At 38.9% G+C, this 24,262-nt stretch overlaps 1 protein-coding gene across 4 annotated transcripts in view; it reads right to left on the minus strand.

Moving 5' to 3' along the window:
* The window catches only part of cnbd1 (cyclic nucleotide binding domain containing 1), a 207,509-nt gene that overhangs the window by 64,717 nt on the left and 118,530 nt on the right, over positions 1-24,262 (minus strand). For 3 of the 4 annotated variants that reach the window (XM_059979046.1, XM_059979030.1, XM_059979021.1), the window contains 3 exons: positions 23,457-23,524; positions 15,472-15,531; positions 8,458-9,323 (listed from right to left, as the gene is read on the minus strand). In XM_059979046.1, the coding sequence (XP_059835029.1) occupies positions 9,186-9,323; positions 15,472-15,531; positions 23,457-23,524 (266 nt within the window). In that variant the 3' untranslated portion in view covers positions 8,458-9,185. Of the gene's footprint in view, positions 1-8,457; positions 9,324-15,471; positions 15,532-23,456; positions 23,525-24,262 lie in introns of those variants that run through there. The other variant, XM_059979039.1, reaches the window with a different exon arrangement.

The following is a 24,262-nucleotide window of genomic DNA, read 5'->3' on the forward strand; positions in this document are numbered from 1 at the left end:
CTAAACAAATTTGTTATTTCTCTGAAAATAAACATTGAAAAAAGAACAAATTACAGATAGTAAAAGCAAATATAAAGATTTATATTGTTGCAGCTCTCACAAAACTTTCAACGTATCCCAAAGTGCTTTACAGCCAATGTAGTATCTTTGACATGTTGAAATCTAGCAACCACTTTGTGCACAGCAGGTTTTCACAAACAGCAATATGATCATCATCAAATAATCTGTGTCACTGATCTTAATTAAGATATTTACTATGACTCTGAGGACAACCCACTAGCAGAGAGATACAGAATCTTAAAACGTAAGAGAACAGATAGGGTTATATTTTTAGCAAGTTGTCCTAAAGGCTGCACCCACAAAGTTGCAATTGGGAATGTGGTTGAATGTTATGCTGAACTTTAAAACCTATGAATTCTTTTCACACTTGACTATTAGGGAATAAATAGTTGGAATATTTCCACTTATAGTTGCCTTAATTTTTCTTTATACAAGATAAAACTTAGAATTCCTTTCCAATCTTGATTTCTTTGCCAACTATAGTCATAATATGATACTAATCATGCAAATTCATAACTCACTGTTAGATGAAAACAAATGAATTGGAGATAAATAAATTATCTTTTATAATAGAACCTCCACCTGCTGAGATCAATTGGTATCACAGCATCCTGTCAATACATAACTAGGTTTTCATTGTCAACAGTTGCAATCTCTCTCGAAATGTGGGAAAATCTTTGGAGAATACCAACAGAGAGAAGTCATTCTGAATTTCCACAAAATGAGATCAAATATCTAATAAAAAGATAGTATTTCATGATTATTTTGTATTGCTGGTATTTCTCTTATTTAAAACTTGAGTTATTGATGCTGTATGTACACTGAGTACATAAACAGTACATTAAATCAATGTCTGCCCTTTTTCATTCCATCTATAGAAATGCTTGACTTTATTCTGTGTAAATTCTAGAAGCCCAGATGCTTTAGGGTTCTCCAAACATAACACATAACAATGGCAGTTAAGAATGACTTACAAATATTCTCCCTCAGATACCTAACCAGGCATTAAATACCAAATAACATGGGTATTATCCTGCAGTATAGACCAATCAAGGTGTCATTGCACAATTTCTGAGAGAAAATTGAAAAAAATATTGAAAACATCAAAGTATAATTAAGTTTACACTCTATGGTGAATGAACGTAGAGTTATGACTTCAATTTGTTTTGATGAAAGTTATCAACTGAAACATTTACTCTATTACTTTCTTCACTAATATTTTTGGCCCTGCAATTTGCAGAGATATGAAGAGAATTTCTCATTTCAGTGGACTGCAGTCATGATTCACAATCCCAAGACTTCATTTCTATCAGCCTGCTAACTAACAATATTACTGATACAAAGAAAAGAAAATAGATATTTGCTGCATAGTTGAATAGGTACTTAGCCTATTAATTATCAAGCATTTGTGGTGTTTAATGGACAATTAATGAAAAAATTGAGTAGCTTCTTAAAAATAAGGACACTCATCATGGAATGCTGTTTGTATTAAATTAAATGGTGTGATTGCTTTAATTAAACAACTAATCAGTTATTTCTTCACCAGACAAATCTTTCCCTCTCGCACTTCCATCTTCATCCTTCCGAAACCTCTATCAATACTTCTCATTGAATCTTCACATTGCAAGCACTGGAGATACAATACCTGCCTTTTTAATCTCCTCCATTCCCACCATCTAGTGACCAAAACACTCATTCCAGGCAGCAGAGCAAATTATTTATTCGTTTTAAGTTTGTAGTTTCTTTCAGGTTAACAAAACACAGATTAGGTGATTATTTTGTTGAATATTTCTGAACATTCACCAGCAGTGAATGGCAAATTAATTAACATGGAATTGGACAATGTCTCAGCTGTTTCGGTCATTCCACAAAATGAGTTTGAACAGCTTTTCTAAGATACTAAACTGAAGCTTGTGGGAATAACATTTGAAACAGTGAAATACAACAATGAACAAGCCACATTGGTATGTGGTAAAATCAGGAGGGCCAGATTGTGGAGCAGTGAATGACTGAGACAGCAACAACTTGATTGGACATCCATCCACTATTTGCATGGTACACCCCCCTGCAATAGAATCAGCTGAAAGCCAATTAAGAAAGCTGTGTTCAAGGATGGCACTGGAAAACTCAAACATATCAATGATAAAATTGTGTTAAGTGAAAATGCCACACCCAAGTTTTACAAAGCCCATCCAGCTCATTATACCTTCTGTGAAAAAGTAATCAAGAAACATGTCCAAAATCTCAAGACACTTTTAAAAAAGTTAGAAGATTATGGGCTCAGAGCATGACATAACAAATGTAAATCTTTTAAATCAAGCATCACTTACTGTGGTCACACCATCGACTCACAAGCATTACACAAATGTGCTTAAAAAATTCATGCAAAGCTGGATGCCCCAAGGCCAAAGGATGTGTCACAGCTGTGGTCCTTTTTAGGATTTGTCAGTTACTATAACAGGTTCCTGCCAAATCCTTGAACTCATTACTACAGATCGTGAAGAAATGGCAATGGACAAAGCAAATTACTTCCTAAATATTTCCTAAAGACAAAGAAAATGGTGACATCAGACACCATACCATTTCATCCAGTGAAGCTTGCTGCTGCAGAGAATAATTATGCACAGATTAACAGAGAAGCTTTGGGTCTGGTTTTGGCTGTAAGACGCTTCAGCTAGTACTTGTATGGGAGGGAGTCCACCATCATTACTGATGATCAACCCCTGGTGTCCATTTTAAACCCACTAGATTGGCTACTTCAGCCTTCAAGTATGTTTTATTCATGTAAAGGATGTGAATATTGCTTGTAGGGTCAGCATTTAATGTACATTCCTGGTTAGCCTTGCACACGTGATAGTAAATTACTTCACTGAACAATGGTAATCCTTGTTGAAGTAGTATTTTCAGGAATTTGACACAGTAATGATGACGGATGCCGATATGTGTTCAAGTCAGCATGGAGTATGACTGAGAGGGGAACATACCAGTGGTATCATTCCCATTCTCCTGTTGCTCTTATCCTTTCATATGGTAAAGGTCAGTAAGCGTTATCAAGGGAGCCTTGATAGTTACTTTGTTGCATTTTGTTGAGGGTATGTACTGTATCCAAGGTCCTTCATGTGGTTGATAGTTAATATTTGTGTTGGTGGAAGTTGGGAGGGCAAATAAATGGACTGCATTTCCTGAATAGCACTGAGCTGCTTGAAAGTTTCTCAAACTGCAATCAACCAGGAAAGTGAAGAGAATTCAATCATGAACACTGACTTGAGCTACGTTGATAGAAAATCAGGGCCTTTGGTACGTTTTAATTACTATTTGATATTTTTGTATTTCCTATGCATCATACAAGGCTTCCTGGCTCATCGAAACTCTGCCAGTTCAAAGGGCAAGCCTATCAATTCTGTCCCCTCTAATCTAATCTCTCTCACATTACCATTAACACTTCACTGATTCCCCCAGCTGCATGACCAGAGAGAATTTATTCAGTCAATTTAGCCACAATACAGGAAGTCTTTGGCTTGTAAAAGGTAACCAGAGTATGTGGGGGAAATCCATAAGATTAGAGGAAGAACATGCAAAGTTTACACCCGAGTCAGAACTTAATAATGTCACTGCTGCTGTGCCACCTGGCAATGCAAGACAGCTGAAATTAAAACACAAAATGCTGGAAATATTCAACAGTTCAGGCAACGTATCCTGAGAAAGAAACAAAATTTATATTTCAGATATATGTGTTAGAATTGATAAAATCAGTTTAGTGATTCTGGAGAACTGCCATCAACTGAAACATTAACTCTGTTTCTCTCTCCATAGATGTTAGTCACCCTGAATTATTTCCACAATTTTTTGTTTTAATTACTTTAGTCACTTGCCATTGGATACCCGTGTATGCTTTCTTTTGGAGAGTTAACAGGAGTGCCTTGAATTGAATTGCCTTACTTGTGCTGCAAAATCCAATTTCCTGTTATCACAGTATTTTAGAAAAGACTTTCCTATATCTATCTATAAAGGAATAATCCTATGTCAAAAACTTATGATAATTACATCCTGTTCTGTTACTGCTGTGATGGGGTTTCTGCTTTTCCTGAATCTTTCAGTCATCTGCTCCACAGTAAAATCCCTTTCTCATGTTACTGTGATACTTTCAGTTATTTCAACACTTTATTCTTTCTGTACTCAGTTTCTGCCACTTTAGGGCATCAATTGCTCAGAACAATATTCAAGTTTACTTTACAATTCCCAGGAGTTGGTTTTACCTGCTGACTTCATTCTTGATGCTTCTTTCATGCCCTCATTACCTTCTTCAATCTGTGTTTGTATTGAATATTTTAGCAACATTTTGCTATTTTTTGATTTTTCATGTGCCATCTCTCCCCAGGCTAGACCAGCCACATTAACACTGCAGGCCCCAAGTGTTAACCAAGGTTATATTCTAAAACTTTGAAACTAGGCTTAAATTTTCAACATTCTTTCTCAGAGCTGTGTTTCCTCAACTAGGCCAAGAAGGTGCTTAAAGTATATTTATTCAGAGTGAAAAATATGCAGTATATACATCATCTTTCAGAGAAACATATTCAAGCTCTGAATATAAATTTATTTTATTATGATGTTTCAGCACTTTAATTATTTTAGTTTAAAAGGGTTATCATAGAAAATAGCTCAGCTTTTGAAATGTAAGAATACAGGATGTAAAAAGCCAGAAAATACCTTGTGCAAACTTCTGGTTGTGGAGGAGAAACTGAGGCAATCATAGTATTTTTGTTTGAATAGATAATTTAAGATTTCTCTCAGACTAAACCTTCACCTCTAGGGTCCTCGGAGTCTCCATCTTCCTTCCACCCCACCTTCCTTGAACACCCTAACCCTTTCCCTACTTTGATGCCAACAAAGTATCCTCCCCTCTCTATACCTGCCGCATCTTCATCTTTCGCTCTGACCTTCTCCTCTCTGAGGTGTAAAGTTCTGTCCTCAGTAAGGGCCTTACCATTGTCCCCTTTTGCCTGTACCTTAGTGAGTTCTGCACCCACCATGACGCTGAGCTCTTCTTCCATTATTTCCGTTTCAGAGCCCACTTCTTTGGCAAGAATGCCCCTTCTAATTACTAATTATCCCTTCTCCCGTCTCCTACCCTCCTCTTCCTCTTGTACATTCCTGTTGATTCTCTGCCTGCCCTGGATCTTTTATTCCCCAATTGCAGATGGGACATCAACTAGCTCAACTTCAGCACTCCACACTCCTCCTCGAACCTTACCTCCTCTGAGCACACTGCCCTCCACTCTCTGCACACTAATCCCACCTGCAGACAAAGGGGGTGCTATTGTAGTGTGGTGGGCTGACCTTTGCCTTGCTAAGGCCAAGAAGGGACTCTCAGACACTTCCTCTTACCTACCCCTTGAAGAGGATCACACTCTGGACCATCAAAAAATGTCTCCAAAACCATCACTGAGCTCATCAACTCTGGAGAAATGTCCCAGTAGGACCATTGTCTCTGCCTTCTCCTACCCCTCTGAACTCATGTGTTCATACTTCAACTCCATACTAACCCTCTTAGTTTAGTCCCTTCCCACCAATCTGTCACTTCTCATGCTCTCAATCTTCTCACTAACTTTCAAATCCCTAGCCCTGACTGCTTTATTTTCACCATGGATGACCAGTCTGTATACACGTCTATCCCCTTTCAAAAAGGCCTTAGAACTATCCACTTCTCTCACAATAAAAGAATCAACCTATTCACCTCCATGATCACCTTCCACCATCTGGCAGAACTGGTCCTAAACCTCAACAATTTCTCCTTTGGCTCTTCCCACTTTTCCAGACTGGAAAGGCAGCCAAGGGCACATACATGGGCTCCAGTTAAGCCTGCCTTTTTGTTGGCTATGTAAAACAATCTATGTTCCAAGCCTTCCCTGGTAATGCTCACCAACTCTTCCTCCGCTATACTGATAACTGCATTAATGGTGTTTCTTACGCCCATGCTGAGCTCATCAATTACATCAACTTTGCTTCCAACTTCCATCCTGCTCTTGGTACAGTTCTCTTGGTACATTTCTGAAACCTCCTTCCTCTTTCTTGATCTCACTATCTCCAACTCTGAAGACTAACTGTCAACCAACAGCTTTTATAAACCTAGATTCCCACAGCTATCTTAACTATACCTCTTCCCCACACCCCCTCCCCATCTCCTGTAATAATGCTGTTCCCTTACTCACTTCCTTTGTCTCTACCATACTGGTTCACAGGATGAGGATTTCCTTTCCAGCACATCAGGAATGTCTTCCTTCTTTACAAATGGGGTTTCCCTTCCTTCATCATTGATGCTGCCCTCACCCACATCTCCTCCATTTCTCAGACATTCGTTCTCACACATCTTCCTACTGCATGAACAGTGATGGAGTTCCTCTTGTCCTTACTTACGCCCCATGAGCCTCCACATCAAATACATTATCCCCTACAATTTCCATCATCTCCAACCACATCTTTACCTCTTCTGCCCCCATCCCACTTTTTACAGGAATCACTCCCTCCCTGATCCCCTTATCCATTCGTCCCTCTTCACTAATCCCCTATCCCGGCTCTTAACCCTGGAAGCATCCAAGGTGCTGCACCTGCCCATTCTCTGCCTTCCTCACCTTCATTCAGGGCCCCAAACAGTCCTTCCAGTTGAGGCAACAGTTCACCTGCAAATCTCTGGAGTCATCTATATATCCAGTGCTCCCGATACAGCCTCTTCTACATAGGTGAGACCTGTCATAAGTTGGGGAACCACTTTGTCTGGCACCTCTGCCCCATCCGCCTAAAGCAGAACTTCCCAGTGGTGAAACATTTTAATTCCTATTCATTTCCCGTTCTGACAATTCGGTCCATGTGCCATGATGAGGCCACCCTCAGGATGGAGGGACAACACCTTATATTCCCTTTGGGTAGCCAATTTCTCCTTCCAGTAAAAAAGGTTCCCTCCCCCTCCCGTTCTTCTGTTCCCTACTCTGGCCTGTTACCTCTTCTCACCTGCTTATCACCTCCCCTTGGTTCTCTTCCTCCTTCCCTTTCTCCCACAGTCCACTCTCCTCTCCTATCAGATTCCTTCCTCTCCAGCCCTTTATCTTTCTCACTCACTTGGCCTCACCTATCACCTTCTAGCTATCCTCCTTCCCTTCCTCCCAGTTTTTTATTCTGGTGCCATACCCCTTCCTTTCTTGTCCTGAAAAAGGAGCTCAGCCCAAAATGTCAACTGTTTGTTCATTTCCATGGATGCTGCCTGATCCTCTAAAATGGATAGAGCGGAAACTAATGTACCATGGATAGCAGACTTGACTGGAAAACCAACACCAAGGCTGTTTACATGAAAGGGATGAGCAAACTCTATTTTCTAAGAAAGCTGAGATCCTTCAATGAGCACAGCGGGATGCTGGAGATCTTTTACCAGTCTGTTGTAGCAAGTGCAGTCTTCTTTGTGGCGTTATGTTGGGGGAGCAGCGTTGGTGCCAGTGATGCAAAAAAAAATAGAAACATAGAACATAGAAAAGCTACAGCACTGTACAGGCCCTTCAGCCCACAATGCTGTGCTGAACATGTACCTACTTTAAAAATTACTTAGGGTAATTTTTCTATTTTTCTAAACTCCCTGTACCTATCCAGGAGCCTCTTAAAAGACCCTATTGTATCCCTATTGTAAAAGATTAAATATACTCATCAAAAAGGCTTGATCCATCCTTGGCTACAACCTGGACTCTTATTATTGTTACTGGGCATATTATTATTCCGTACTTTATTACTAGTTAAGTCAGCACACTGCTAAATGTTTAAAATTTTAAAATGTTGCTGCTGCAGTGAAAATATTTCCCCATTTGGGATCAATAAAGTACTTATTATTATAGCATTCTGAGTGCTTGCATCAGTCTAATTTGGAGGTGCCAATGTAGAGGATCGGAAAAAGTGTCATAGGGTTGCAAATTCAGTCAACTCCACCACTGAAGCCATCTTCAACAGATACTCTCAATAAGATATTATCTATCATTTAGGACCCTCTCCACCCAGAACTTACCCTCTTCTCATTACTACCATCAGAGAGGTGGTACAAGAGGCTGAAGACACGCACTCACCACTTTAGGAACAGCTTCTTTCCCTTTGCCACCTGATTTCTGAATAGTTCATGAATACCATTTTTGCACTCTTTTTGAACTACCTAGTTATCTTTATATTTCTTATAGTAACAGCATTTTTATGTATTGCACTGTAATGCTGCTGCAAACAAAAATTTTCATGACATAAATCAGTGATAATAATCCTGATTCTGATTCCAATATAACCATCAGTTTCTACTACTTCCAATATGCAAGTAGGGTAAATGCCTGATTTGTGATCAAATTGGAAGCAAATCAATACACGCAGCACTTGAAGATAAACACAATTTTATAAACGATATATTTTACAGTAATTTTAAAAAGCTGTTTCATAACTAATCAAAAACAATCATGATCAGTCATGATTTTGTCAAAGAACAATACAAATTTGAGAAACCATGTGACTTCCTCCAGCACCTAAGTTCTACATTTGTAAGTACAGCATGTTCATAATTGGTATTGGTCTGGTATTTGCGTTAGCTATGTTCCTACTGATGCTAGTAAAATTTGTATGATTGTGGCTATTAGACCTTTTGTTTGCAATGAGATTAACCTAACAGCAATGTGTCATGTAGCTTTACATTTATGATTTTCCAGAGTAAGTATTCTAAATAAATAATACCAAATACAAAAATATAACCCTAATGAGGAAACCTAGATTTAATTGACATATCCTTTTGCATATGTCATTCATTGAAGGTTTATGTACTGGAGAAAATAAGTTAATTGAATCCCCTTGTAGTCGACAAATAAAGTAGTTTTTCCAGTATGTGAGGTGAAAGTGGGAAAACAATAATACATTACGAAAGGTCACAACATGTACATTGTTTTTAAGACACAGCAGTCTTAAATAATGAAAATAAATTTTAAAAAAATAAGAGAATAATATTTAGTTTCCTGTTCTACAGCAATACACTTTTTTTAAGAGACAAGAGGTGGGAAGTGGGAGCACAACTAATGAACTCCAATTGTTAGTGAGAATTAGATGATTAAAGATCCATCCTGTTATTTCAATCTGGTTATAGACTTAAACGAAGGACACAGCTTTGCCTTTGATCGTTCATTTCTGCTCCAGCTTTGGTTCCATTTTCCAACATCAAATTTTATTCCTCTGTACAAAATAGTTTCTTTGATCACTTTTTCCTATTAGAAATGACAGCAAAATTAATCAAAGTTCTTCATTATCAAATAGGACAAGTAACCTAGCTCTTGTACTAATACAGGACTCATTCCAAACTACAGTAAATAAATCTACAACACACATTAAAAAAAATTTAAACACAGCAGGAGGGCAATGCTAGCTGGTTCACTCTTTATTCCTATCCCCAATTCCCATTGTGAACTGTCTTCCTGAGCTACTACATCTATTTGTTGAAGATTCCCAATGGTGCTGTTTGAAATCAGGTACCAGGATCTGGATCCCTGTAGCAATGAAGAATTAGCATGTAATGTCCGTCATGACCTGGAAGGGAATCTGATGGCAGTGGCATTTTTGTGGCATGTTGTGCTCGTCTTTCTGAGTGATGGAATACATGATTTTGAAAGAAATTGTCTAAGAAGTCTTGGTAAGTTGCTGCAATTCTAGGCAGTTATAGTGTATTGATGGTGAGACAAATAAATATATTTATCAACTGATTACCTTTCCTGCATTGTTCTCCATTTACTTCTGGGACTCTTCATTAGTGTCAAGTTAGCTTTCTTTTCTGAAGTATTTCAGATTGGGTAATTGCAAATGACCAGCTGGTTAATAACCCATTTTACCTTAAGTGGCAAAAAATACTGCGATCAATATGATCCCAGGTGATTTATTTTGTGGAACTCAAGGTGAATGACTAGTTGGGGCCCCAGGGTCCCATTATCAACTGAGCACCATGTTCACCAGATGGGATTATCAGGTGACATTTCCTTCATTGCTTATAAACAGACTAGAATAATAGAAAGTTTTATCTTTTACTCAATTAATGACTTCAATGTAGCAATAAATCTGAATTTTCATTCTTAATTATTCTTTTCAAATGAAAATAATATCTATATAATTCAGAATCCCTAAAACAATAAGGCTGTTCATCCCAAAAATTGAAAATTTTTTCCAGAATTCACTAATTTTCTTCACTTGTTTAGAAGACAAGGGTTCACTATTACTCCGACAGACCTAACATGTTCTGATGAGAAGTATCTCTTCCACTGACACAAAAAATATGGTCATTATCTCATTGCTGTTAGTGATATCTTCCTTGTTCCTTGTTGCTAAGCAGCTGCTGCATTTATTTACCAGAAAATACCTTGTTTGCTCTTATTTGTTGAACTGCTTTGTAAGATGCCATGATAATCTGGGTCATTACAAAAATGCAAGTTCATTCTTCATTCAAACCTAGATCCAAGTATCTAATTCTTGAAAACAACTTTTGAGTTTAGTTTGCTATTTAGAAACAATTGTTTATGAATTTGCATGTTGACAAATGCAACCAAAATGCAGTTTAATAGTTGGCAATTGGTAACTGGTTTATTGTGTACTCAGAGCCAGTGCAAAGCTTCCAGTTGCATTCTAGACAAATCATTCTATACACAAGGACATTGATGACCCCAACAGACTCACAGGTGAATTGTTGCCTCACCTGCAAAGACTGTTTGATGCCCTGAATGGTAGCAAGGGATGAGGGGTAGGGGCAGGTGTAGCACTTGTTCTGCTTGCAAGGGTAAGTGTTACTGTATCAGGTGCTCCTGGTGTGGCCTCCTGTATATTGGTGAGACCCAATGTAGATTGGGAGACTGCTCCACTGAGCATCTACGCTCTGTCAGCCAGATAAAGCAGGGTCTCCCAGTGGTCACCCATTTTAATTCTCCTTCCCATTCCCATTTTAACATGTCAGTCCATGGCCTTCTGTTCTGCCGTAATGAGGCCACACTCAAGTTGAAGGAGCAACACCTTATATTCTATCTGGGTAGTCTCCAACCTGGTGGCATGAACATCAATTTCTTGAACATCTGGTGAAGGCTCCCCACTCTCATTTACATTCCCCATTCCCATTTCCCTCTCTCACCTTATCTACTTACCTCCCTCTGGTGGTTCTCCTCCTTCCCTTTCTTCCATGGCCTTTTGTCCACTTCTATCAGATTCCCCCTTCTATAGCCCTTTATCTCTTTCCCTAATCGACTTTCATCTCTTTACTTCACCACTCCCCCTCTCCTGGTTTCAAGAAACACCTACTACATTGTAATTCTTCCTCCCTTCCCCCCATCTTCTTATTCTGACTGCTCATCTTTTTTCTCCAGTCCTGATGAAGGGTCTCAGCCTGAAATATCAACTGGTTACTCTTTTCCTTTGATGCTGCCTGGCCTGCTGCGATCCCCCTGCATTTTGTGAGAGTTGCTTGGATTTCCAGCATCTGCAGATTTTGTCTTGTTTGTATACTTAATTAAATTGTGTTTTTCCTCTATATTTATTTATTGTGTATTTCATTGTACTGCTGCCATAAGTTCTACAAATTTCACAACATTGGGAGGCTTTAATCACAACTACAATTGCTGTTCAAGTGGACCGCAAATCATTTATCAACCAGAAGCCCTGGATGAACCATGAAATCAGCAGTCTGCCAAGGGCCAGTTCAAAGGTATTAAGTCTGATGCCCAGGAACGTTACAAGATGTCCAGGTATGATTTCTGGAAAGCCATATCACAGGCAAAGTGACAAGTGATATTAAACTTGATTCTAATTCTAATTCTGATTCTGAACTGCCACTTTGCCTATGACATGGCTTTCCAGAAATCAAACCTGAACCTCTTGTAACCTAATTTCTCTGCTTGGTATTTAAGCCTTTAATATAGAAAACAATTGGCCTTTGTGATCTCAAGGTTTCCAATCACACCATTTTGGAGTTCTCACTTCTGCAGATATCACAAACCTGCATCAATGACATAACAATCTTCCATTATTTAATTTTGATATGGCAAGGAGTTAGAGAAGAAGAGTTCAATTAGTGAGCCACCTAATTCTCCTTATGTTGGTTTAGAATGTAGAAAAACATTTGATTAAGATTAAGATTCTGGTCAAGATGATGCCTGTGTACAATGCCCCTTTGGTTGATATCTTGTGGCTAGATCATAAAACAGTATATATCAATGCCTTTATGTCTTCTATGTTTGTTTTTCATCTTGAATGTGATTCTGGAATTATGGGAGCCTGCAACTTGCAGCTTGGAGGTCATTCACAGAGGCAGCTTGTGGGAACCTCGCGGCAAGAAGGCAGTGAGCTGACGTTTGACTCTTTGGCTGGTTAAAGATTTCAATGTCTGCCAATTAAAGCAATGAGGGTGATTGAAATGTCAGCTGTCTGGCTTTTTTTTATCGCTGGGGGATCACTCTGCTGCCCAGAGAGGGGGACAGCCTTTTTATCACTGATGAGATCGCTCTGCTAGAGAGAGAGAATATTGCCCTGATTTTCTGCATTTTGGATGTGGACTTCTTTTTCAGACTCGTGGTATTTTTGTATTCTGTGTTTTTTGCTCGATCTTTCTCTTTTTGTGTATGTAGGAGAGGGGGATATAGGGGTTGATATACCCGGTCTGTTTCTGTTTGTTTTTTTTGTGTGGGGCAGAGATATTTGGGGGTGAATATACATGCCGTGGTTCTTTTCTTTCCTGGTTTTGTGGTTATCTGAAGAAGAATTTCAGAGTTGTATACTTTGATAATAAATGAAGCTTTGATTACAATTAGTTTTATTTATCACATATACATCGAAACATCAAAGCATACAGTGAAATCCGTCATTTGCATTGATGACCAACAGTCTGAGCATGTGCTGGGGACAGCCCACAAGCTTGCCATGCTTCTAGCACCAACAGAGCAGGTCCACAACTTGTTAAAGCTAACCTGAAAAGTCTTTAGGAAATGGGAAGAAACTGGACCACCCACAGAAATCACACCTGCTCACAAGAAGAACATACAAACTTCTTAAGACAGCAACAGGAAATGATCCCTGATATTCTGAAAGCATTTCACTAATCACTACTCTACCATGCCACCCTGGGTGGACTAATTCGAAGAAGATAAAATTATTTAAAACTGTTTCCCCCAAAACATGCTCTGTGAATTTCTTCTTTGAAACACAGCATTACAGGATACCAATTAATTTCAGATTTTAGCATTCCCACTGTTGTGGGGTGTCTTGCAATTTCATAGCGGACTGCATACACCAGGTCAAAGGGAAGGTGTAATACAGTCTATTCATTGCCTCCTTTTAAAAATAAAATGGAATTTTGGCACAGTGAAGTTTTGCATTAATCTGAGGGCTATAATTTCCCTACATTGCATTTTAAATATTTAACTAATCAAAGGAGGATTGTGTAAGATCCAGAATGCACCCCTGCAACAGACAGAAATTGCAACTCACATTCTAGAGAATGTGCCTTATTAACTGAAGACAATTTAGGCTAAGTATTATAGGACAAGCTTAATTAGAGAGAACATAAAATCAATGCTGAGTTAGCATACCATATGGATAACATTTCTGACTTTGCTGTTTAAGGTAATGACCAGAAAATCAGAATTACTTTTATAAGATTCAATGTACTTATCTTCATGCACAATTGCCAAATCTGTATCCCTAGCCTATTAGAGCCCCATTTAATTAATCCAACAATGCAAAACATACCTTCATACAGCCATATTTATCATACTATAGTATTTCAAAATATTACTGAGAAAAAGCAAGTTAATGAAAGGACAAAGGCCGTTACTGAAAGGCTTTGGTCGCAAAATGGTCAGTACTTCAGTTAGGTCATGAAAGCCAACAATGGATCTATGAACAAGTTGAGTTCAGCAATAGCATGAATGAGAGAATGCAAAAGTTGAAGGACAAGGCAAGAATCAGGTGGGATAAGACTACATTTGGATTATAGGTAATGTGTAAGGGAGAGAAGAGGCAATTGACTGGAGCAGAACTATTACCAGTGTTTATTTTTGTTTTAATAATGCTCCTATGATAGTTGTAATTATTGACCGAGAAAAGTGAGAACTGATGGCACTGATGTAACCCAACAGGAGCTGGAATTAGCTAATCTGATTGTATGGGAGGTACACTTAAATTTTTGTTCTTGAACTTCAGAGAACATACAAAATGGGATCAGGCAGGGAGAACATGTTCCATTGCTGGCAAGAACAATTACATTAGTAATGAAGAACTGATATAATAAGATTGATACAGTATTAATATAGAAATCAATATACTATATATCTGAAATAACAATCTGAAATAAAAAAATATAAGACACAGGAATCAGCAGATTATGCAGCATCTGTGGAAAGAGAAATGTTTCAAAACAACTCTTCATCAGCACAGAGAAAGAGAGAAATCAACATGCAGAAGGTGAGGCATCGATAGATAAAACAAGCTTGATGCCAGCATTGCTGTTTGAGATAAATTGTTGACGTGATCTTGTTGAGGGGTTATTGAAGGCAGATAATGAGGGGAAACACAAACAAAGAAATGTTGGAGCTATGAAAATCTGGGAATATTAAGTAAATAACAGAGAGAGAAAGAAAATAAGAAAATATTACAGCATAGATGACCTAAGGCAACACGAGTAAATCTGCAGATGCAGGAAATAAATAAAAACACAAAATGCTGGCAGAACTCAGCAGTGATGACACTACCTCCTCCCATAGATGCTGTCTGGCCTGCTGAGTTCTGCCAGCATTTTGTGTTTATATAGTTGACCTAAGGTTGAATTAACCAGTTACGAAGCAGAGAGAGTGAGTTAGTTGAAAATGTTGCACCTATTATAAAGTAAGGTAGGCTGCAATATTTTCAGATAGAAAATAAAGGCACTGTTCTTCAAGCTTATATTGGACGTCAAATCATGAAGAAGATAAGACAGAATGGAAATGGGCTAGAGGATTAAAGTAGCAGGCAACCACAAGCTTGAAGTCTTTTCAATCATTAGAAAACACAGACTTTTGTAGGAACCAAATTGAAATAGTGTAGGTTAGATCCAGATCCAATACATTTTCCAGAGTCCTGTGTGACTCCTAACATTTTGAAGCTTTTAAATTTCTTGTCTGATATCACTTCCATGTTTCCTAGCTATTTTCTACAGTTTTAAAATCTGACAGTATTTTGTTCAAGGAATATTGGCACCTTACCTAGGATCCCAAGATATAAGGTTATTTGAAGTCACAAAACTTAGAAACTTAAAGTAGGCACTTTAAACATACCAATATTAGCAGGATTTATAATATTAAATGTGCTAACCCAAGCCAGTTCAATGAAACCTTTTGTATTAAATCCATTTACCTTAAACTTTCTCCACTTTTTCTCCTTTTCCAGAAAAACGTATCTATTATTGATTTCTTCCTGCATAATCAAAAAAACACAATTAAAAAAGTCTTTATGAACAAATAATGCAAGGTTTGCAATTAAAACCTAGTTTAATTTCTTATATGTGATTTTGAAATTAAAAAAAAAACTATCTCTAACAATTAATTTAGTGTTAAGAGGATGATAGATTCTAAACTACCAGGGTGTGAGGAATTGAGGAGCAACCAATCAGCAAGAAGCAGTGCATAAAAAGAGCTACCCTTCAGTCAGGTCTGCATTCAGGATCTGTAAAGGTAGAGCTTTGTGGCAGTTTCTCTGAGTTGAGGAATGACCAATCAACAAGAGAGATTCATTAGGAAGGGCCACAGTGCAAGCTGAGCAGCCACTCTTCGAGCGGCCATTCTTTTGAGTGTGCCAGTGTTTAGAGTGGCTTTTGGTCATCAGGTTTGGGTGAAGTAAAGTATTTGGTAGTTTTATCACTTCTGTTCTTATTTGTTCATCCTTATCCGATAGGGCGAAGTAGTGTGAGATTGGCTACAGGAGCAGTGTTTTGTACTGTGTGTGGGATGAGGGAAGTCTGAGAGGCCTTGAGTCTCCAAGATAAACACCAGGTATAACTCCTGACAGAACATACGAGGGGTGATTGTTAAGTTAGTGGCCCACGGTAACCCAGCACATTCATTTTTCAACATAGTCTCCTCCTACATTTACACACTTCGTCCAGCAGTTATGGGGATCTTGAACCTCCAGAAAATGTCCACAGCATAGGTGATTGATAAGTTTGTGGCCTAAGATAGAAGGCAATGAGTTAGTTATACAGCTCTCGTTACATGCACATGCAGGTCAACTCTTTGAGTGATTATGCAGAAAATTCGAAGTTAATAACTCATCAGGGATATTTGATAGGTTTGTGGCCTAAGGTAGAAGGAGATGAGTTATTAACTTCAAACTTTCTGCATAATCATTCAAAGAATTGAACTGTATGTACATGTAACAAGAGCTGTATAACTCATCTCCTTCTAACTTAGGCCATGAACTTATCACTCATCCATCTGTGGACACTTTCTGGAGGACCAAGATCCATATGCTCCATGACCACTGGACTAAGTGTGTAAATGTAGGAGAGGACCATGTTGAAAAATAAATGTGCTAGGTTTTCTAAAATTTTGAATGAATGAAATTAATTTATTTCAGTCAGTATAAACATAACAAAAAGTATCACTTACAACGATGATTTCATAGGACAAAATTACAACAAAAAACATAGGTATTCTTTAAAACAGACCGAAAGGGCGTAGGCTGAAGCTACAGCTTATTACGCCTACAACAACATATTTGACATCAATCATCACATCAAAAACAAAAAACTTAATAATCTTTTGACACATAATCCAATTCCAAATATCATTTATTTACATTACTCCTATTCATTTTAAATCATGTATTTTATATTTGTTCATTAAATAATTCTTAAATAATTTTTTTAACTTGTTAAGTGTAGTGCATGTTTTTAAATTCTTACTACAACTGTTCCATAGATTCACCCCTCTGACTGAAATACAATGACTTTTTACATTTGTTCTTATCATTTGATTTTAAAATATACATGTTCCTCTCAAATCATGTTGACTTTCTCTCATTTTAAACAACCTTTGGATACTTTGTGGTAGCTGTCCATTTTTTACTTTACACATAATTTGTATTATTTTAAAATCTACAAAATCTCTGAATTTTAAAGTGCTTAGTTGAATAAATAGTGGATTGGTTGGCTCATAATAACTTGACTCCTTCTACCTTAGACCACAAACTATCAATCACCTCTTGTATTAAGGAACGAGGAGGTGATAGATAGTAGCTAGAGTGAGGTAGTCACCCCTAGTTTGCCAGATACAGGTAACTGGGTGACTGTCAGGAGGAGGAGAGGAAATGCACAGCCAGTGCAGAATACATCTGTGGCTGTTTCCCTCAATAATACCTAAACAACTTTAGATACTTGGCCTAATGGGGGAAGCCACTGTGAGCAGGTCTCTAGCAGAAGAGCAGAGAGGTAAAGAAGACTGCAGTGTTGATAGGAGATTCCATAGTCAGAGGAACAGAGACGAGATTCTGTGGATGCGATAGAGACACCCAGATGGTATTTTGCCTCCCAAGTGTAAGATCAGGGATATCAAGTCATCACTTTTATTGTCATTTCGACCATAACTGCTGGTACAGTACATAATAAAAATGAGACAACATTTTTCGGGACTATGGTGTTACATGACACAGTACAAAAACTAGACTGAACTACGTTAAAAAAAATCACAGAGAAAGCTACACGAGACTACAGACCTACACAGGACTACATAAAGTGCACAAAAATGGTGCTGACATTACAATAAATAATAAACAGGACAATAGGACAAGATTTTAGTCCAGGCTTCGGGTATTGAGGAGTCTGATAGCTTGGGGGAAGAAACTGTTACATTGTCTGGCCGTGAGAGCTCAAATGTTTTGGAGCCTTTTCTCAGACGGCAGGAGGCAGAAGAGATTGTATGAGGGGTGCATGGGGTCCTTCATAATGCTGCTTCCTTTGCGGATGCCGGGTGTAGTGTAAATGTCCATGATGGCGGGAAGAGAGACCCCGATGATCTTCTCAGCTGATCTCACTATCCGCTGCAGGGCCTTGCGATCCGAGATGGTGCAATTTCCAAACCAGGCAGTGATGCAGCTGCTCAGGATGCTCTTAATACAACCCCTGTAGAATGTGATGAGGATGGGGGTGGGAGATGGACTTTCCTCAGCCTTCGCAAAAACTAGAGACACTGCTGGGCTTTCTTTGTAATGGAGCTGGTGTTGAGGGACCAGGTGAGATTCTCCGTCAGTTGAACACCAAGAAATTTGGTGCTCTACGATATCTACCGAGGAGCCGTCGATGTTCAGTGGGGAGTGGTCGCTCCGTGCCCTCCTGAAGTCAACAACCATCTCTTTTGTTTGGTTCACATTAGAAGACAGGTTGTTGGCTCTGCACCAGTCTGTAAGCCATTGCACCTCCTCTCTGTAAGCTGATTCGTCGTTCTTGCTGATGAGACCCACCACGGTCGTGTCATCGGCAAACCTGATGATATGGTTCGAGCTGTGTGTTGCAGCACTGTCATTGGTCAGCAGAGTGAACAGCAGTGGACTGAGCACGCAACCCCGGAGAGCTCCCGTGCTCAGTGTGATGGTGTTGGAGAAGCTACTCCCGATCCAGACTGACTGAGGTCTCCCAGTCAGGAAGTCTAGGATCCAGTTGCAGAGGGAGGTGTTCAGGCCCAGTAGGCTCAGCTTTCCAATCAGTTTCTGAGGGTTGATTGTGTTGAATGCTGAACTGAAGTCTATGAACAGCATCCGAACGTATGTGTCTTTTTTGTCCAGATGGGTTAGGGCCAGGTGGAGGGTGGTGGCAATCTCAGGTCCATGGCATTCTCAAAGGTGAGAGTGAGCAGCTAGAAGTCTTGGTACATATTGGGATCAATGACAGAGGTAGATAAGGTGAAGAAGTCCTGAAGAGAGATTTCAGGAAGCAAGGTAGAAAGCTGAAAAACAGGACCTCCAGGATAGTAATCTCTAAATTGCTGCCAGTGAGGGTAAGAATAGCATGAACTTTAGGTATTCTACTCCAAGAAAATTGGGTACTGCAGGGCTACTCCATCAGTGACCTCTTCACTGATTGGAGTAACTGGACTGGTGTCAGCAGCGGAGTCGGCTGAGGTGTTGAAGGGATCGACTAGGACATCGGAGGAGCCAGTCAGGATATCAGGTATCGCTGATATGTCAGAGGAGATGGTTTGGGTATGGAGGCATTGACCTGCCTGTAGACTGTGTTGCCCACTACTCGAAAGCATCGGAGTTGGTGCAGTATAACTGTGGGTGATTGTCTCACACATTTCAATTGCGATCGCAAGACTCTGTTGAACAGTGATAACGTAAGTTACTACAGGTGCGTAACCCTTGTCTGGTGGCGAATCAGTCTACATGGGCGCGGTGTTTCCTCAGTGGCAGAGAGAACTAGGCCTCAAGCCTTGGGGTTGCCTCTGCTGCAGACCAGGTGGAGATGCTGAAGCGCTACAGCATGGTTGAGCTCAGCTGGGGCCTAGCCTCACCTGACAATGCTGCCCTCCCATGTTCAAGCGGTGGAATGACTGGCTGGATTGCATGCGTCTGTACACTACTGGGTCATTGTCGCACAGGGTCTTGTATTATATATGATTTTTTACAAGTGAATATGCCTCTTTGCTAGATATTTTGAATTATGTTACTTGCTATTTTTGAATGTTTGCTTGCTACTTTGAATGATTTCGACCTTGACCCCAGAGAAACACTGTCTCATTCAGATTTATGGTTTGAATGATAATTAAATTTGATTTTTTTTTGATTTTTTAAATTTGAGGTTAATGAACCCTTAGTGGCAAGTGATCATAATATGATTGAATTCACCCTTAAGTTTGAGAAGGAGAAGATAAAGTCAGATGTATCAGCATTACAGTGGAATAAAGGGAATTACAGAGGCATGAGAGAGGAGTTGGCCAGAATTGACTGGAAAAGTATACCGGCAGGAATGACAGCAGAGCAGCAATGGCTAGAATTTCTGGAAAATTTCTTGAAAGACACAGGATACATACATGCCAAAGAGTAAGAAGTATTCTAAAGGCAAGATGACACAACTGTGGCTAACAGGAGAAGTCAAAGCCAACATAAAAGCCAAAAAGAGGGCCTATAATAGAGCAAAAAATAGTGGGAATTTAGAGAATTGGGAAGCTTTTAAAAATCAACAGAAGGCAACTAAAGAGTCATTAAGAAGGAAAGTCTAAATACTAAAAGTCTCTTCAGATACATAAAGTGTAAAGGAGAGGTGAGAGTGGATATTAGACCATTGGAAAAGGATGCTTGAGAGATTGTAAGGGTAAACAAGGAAATGGCAGATGAACTGAATAAGCTTTTTGAATAAGTTTTTTTCTGCATCAGTCTTCACTGAGAAAGACACTAGAAGAATGCTAGAAGTTTGAGAATGTCAGCAGGCAGAAATGTGCGAAATTTCCAAAACTAAGGAAAAGGTTCTTGGGAAACTGAAAAGTCTGAATGTCGATAAGTCACCTGGACCAGACAGTGTGCACTCCAGGGTTCTGAAAGAGGTAGCTGAAGAGATTGTGAGGCATTAGTAATGATCTTTCAAGAATCACTAGATTCTGGCATGGGTCAGAAGATTGTAAAATTGTATATGTTCCTCCACTCTTCAAGAGGGAAGAGAAGCAGAAGAAAGGAAATTTTAGGCCAGTTAGTCTGACCTCAGTGGTTGGGAAGATGCTGGAGTTGATTGTTAAGGATGTCATTTCAGGGTAATTGGAGGCACATGACAAAATAGGCCACAGTCATCATATTTTCCTCAAGAGAAAATCCTCCTAGATAAACCATTTGGAATTTTTTGAAGAAATAACAAGCAGGATAGACAAAGGAGAATCAGTTCATGTTGTGCACTTGGATTTTCAGTAGGCCTTTGACAAGATGCCACACTTCAGACTGCTTAATAAGCTATGAACCCACAGTATTACAGGAAATATTCTTGCATGGATAAAGCAGTGGCTGATTGGCAGGAGGCAAAGAGTGGAAATAAAGGAAGCCTTTTCTGGTTGGTTGCCAGTGACTAGTGGTGTTCCATAGAAGTCTGAGTTGGGACCGATTCTTTTTACATTGCATGTCATTGATTGGGATGATGGAATTGATAAGTGGAAGGGCAGGTAGTTTTGAGGAAGTAGAGAGGCTACAGAAGGACTTAAGACAGATTAGGAGAATGGCCAAAGAAGTGGCAGATGGAAAACAGTATCGTGAAATGTATGGTCATGCACTTTGGTAGAAGAAATGATAGGGCTGACTATTTTCTAAATGGAGATAAAATACAAAAAAAGCCTGAGGTCCAAAGGGACTTGTAAGTCCTTGTGCAGGATTCCCTACAGGTTAGATTGCAGGTTGAATCTGTTGTGAGGAAGGCAAATGTAATGTTAGCATTCATTTCAAGAGGAGTAGAGTATAAAAGCAAGGATATAAAGTTGAGACTTTACAAAACACTGGTGAGGCTTCACTTGGAGTACTGTGAGTAGTTTTGGGCCCCTTATCTTAGAAAAGACATGCTGAAACATGAGACTGTTCAAAGGAGGTTCATAAAAATGATTCCAGGATTGAACAGCTTGTCATATGAAGAGCATTTGATGGCTCTGGGGCTGTATTAATTGGAATTCAGCAGAATAAGGGGTGACCTAATTGAAACTTATTGAATGGTGAAAGGCTTTGATATAATGGATGTAGGAGGGTGCTTTCTATGGGGGAGAGTCTAAGACCAGAGGACACACCCTGAGAATAGAGAGGCATCCATTTAGAAGAGAGCTGAAGAGCAATTTCTTTAGCCACACACTGGTGATTATATGGAATTCGTTGCCACAGGCAGCTGTAAAAACTAAGACTTTATGTATATTTAAGGTAGCGGTTGATAGATTCTTGATTAGTGAGTGCATTAAATGACACGGGGGGCAGGGGGAGGAAGCAGGAGATTGGGGCTGAGGGAGAAAAATTGATCAGCCACGATGAAATTGCAGAACAGACTTGATGGGCCAAATAGCCCATTTCTGCTCTATATCATATGGTCTTAGGATGGGCAACAACAAAGAAAATTCTCTGAAAAGAGAAATATAATTAATGCTTCAGGTAGTAATCCCTTTCTAATTTTTAATAAACAGAGGAAGGATCCTAAACTGAAAGGAAAAAAAATAAGAATAATTCCAGTTCTAACTATATCATCCACAAATTTTCAGATGCATCAACTAATGCCATCTTTTAAAATTACCAGCTACTGTAACAAGGCTTGCACAATTCAATTTGCAATATCTTATTCTAAGCATTTACAATTCATACTTGTGTCCTATAAACTTACACTCAGGCAATTTCAATTATCGATATCATTTGTCTAGTGTAGTTTAGAATTGAGAAAAAAACAGTTGCTTGTTGTATGATACTGTTACTGGAGATATTTAGGTGTTTGGCTGATGCATATGGAATTCTAAAGATTACCTTAAAATAAGACACAAGATAAACAGGGAAAAATGGTCATTAACTTTTCACTGGGGCTATTATTATTAAAACCACTTTTGTAGATTAATAAAATAAAAATGATCCTAGTTTCTTTTTGATCAAACCTTAAAATCTATAAGCATTAATTTTAAAAGACCATAATACAGCGGAGCAGAATTAGACCGTTTGGCCCATCGAGTCTGCTCTGCCATTCCATCATGGCTGATTTATTCTCCCCCTCAACCCTTTTCTCCTGCCTTCTTCACATAACTTTTGACATTCTTACTAATAAAGAAGCTATTAACCTCCATTTTAAATATATCCAATGAAGTATCTATACTGTCATTATATTTTACAATATTTTTAAGTTTGGATTTTTTAATAGCTTTCTTCCATCTCAAAGTTCAAAATAAGTTTAATATCAAAGTATGTATATATTACCATATACTACCTTGAGATTCATATTCTTTCATGCTTTTATGGAGAAAAAGAAATAGAATTTTTTGAAAAACTTTACATAAACAAAGACTGAAAAACACCAATGTACAAAAGAAGACAAACTAAGCAAATAAAAATAATACTGAGAACATGAGTTGTAAGAGTCCATAAATGAAGTTACCCAAACAGGTTTATGAGCCTCATGATTGTAGGGTAATAACCTGGCAGTACAGGTTCTAAGACTTTAGTACCTCTGATCCTTTGATGATGGATGCCCTTTTCTTGTGGAAATTATATTTGTCAAATTAAAAAAATAATTTGCAGACCCAGCACCATTGACATTTAAATTATTCTGCTGTACCAATTATTCTTTTCACCCATTTTAGTGAGGCCCAATAATGTACTGAAACAATTTCCTATAGTTAATATGCAGCTTTACTCACCTGAGTGAGGTTACCCAGAATTGGTTCTGCTGTATGCTGAAGAAGCATTTGAATTACTGAATCAAGTTCTGCAGGAAAAAAAGCAATATGAAAGAAGTTTAAAAATTAAACCATTGCCCCACAACTCTGTATATTTGAAAATAGATATGGAGAAAAAGTTAGTGAGAGGCTAGGAATAAAGGTCTTAAATTGTGGGAATGTGGCGACCCACTTCCTAGCGCACTCGAACCGGCTCACAAATAGCCAGTGCGCCAGCATAAAGGCCAGTCCCAAAAGGGCGCCACGTCTGCTTCACCAACAAAGGGAAAAGCTTGCGGGGGATTGTGAGTACGTGCCCCCTACAGCATCCGCGCCCGGGGAGGGCGAGATCAGGGAGGCTTTAAAGCGAAGCCGCGAAGTTCGAATAAAATCTTCTTTAACTGCAGTTTACCTACTCCGTGCCGTTATTTCAGCGCTGCGTGTAGCACACCGCTACAGGAAGATCAATTTTATTAAAATAATATAGATCCTGCAAATGTACAATGAAAATGTTTACTTGTAAGTAAATTTCCACCTGCATAGTAGGAAGCATTCAAAGAAGAAATAAAGGCCGTTATATTCATGTAAAGGTGAAAGCCAAGTAAAGAAAATAGGGGGAACCCTGGATGTCATGGAATATCAAAGGTTGGATAAACATAAAAAAGGAAGGATGTAGCAGATATAAAGGTAGGGAAGATCTATCAAGAGAATCAATGTGTACAAAGATGCTTAACAAGGAAATTAGGAAAGCAAGCAACACACACAAACTGCTGGGGGAGTTTGACAGG

Source organism: Hypanus sabinus, chromosome 1, assembly GCF_030144855.1.
Source record: "Hypanus sabinus isolate sHypSab1 chromosome 1, sHypSab1.hap1, whole genome shotgun sequence".
Lineage (NCBI taxonomy): Eukaryota > Metazoa > Chordata > Chondrichthyes > Myliobatiformes > Dasyatidae > Hypanus > Hypanus sabinus.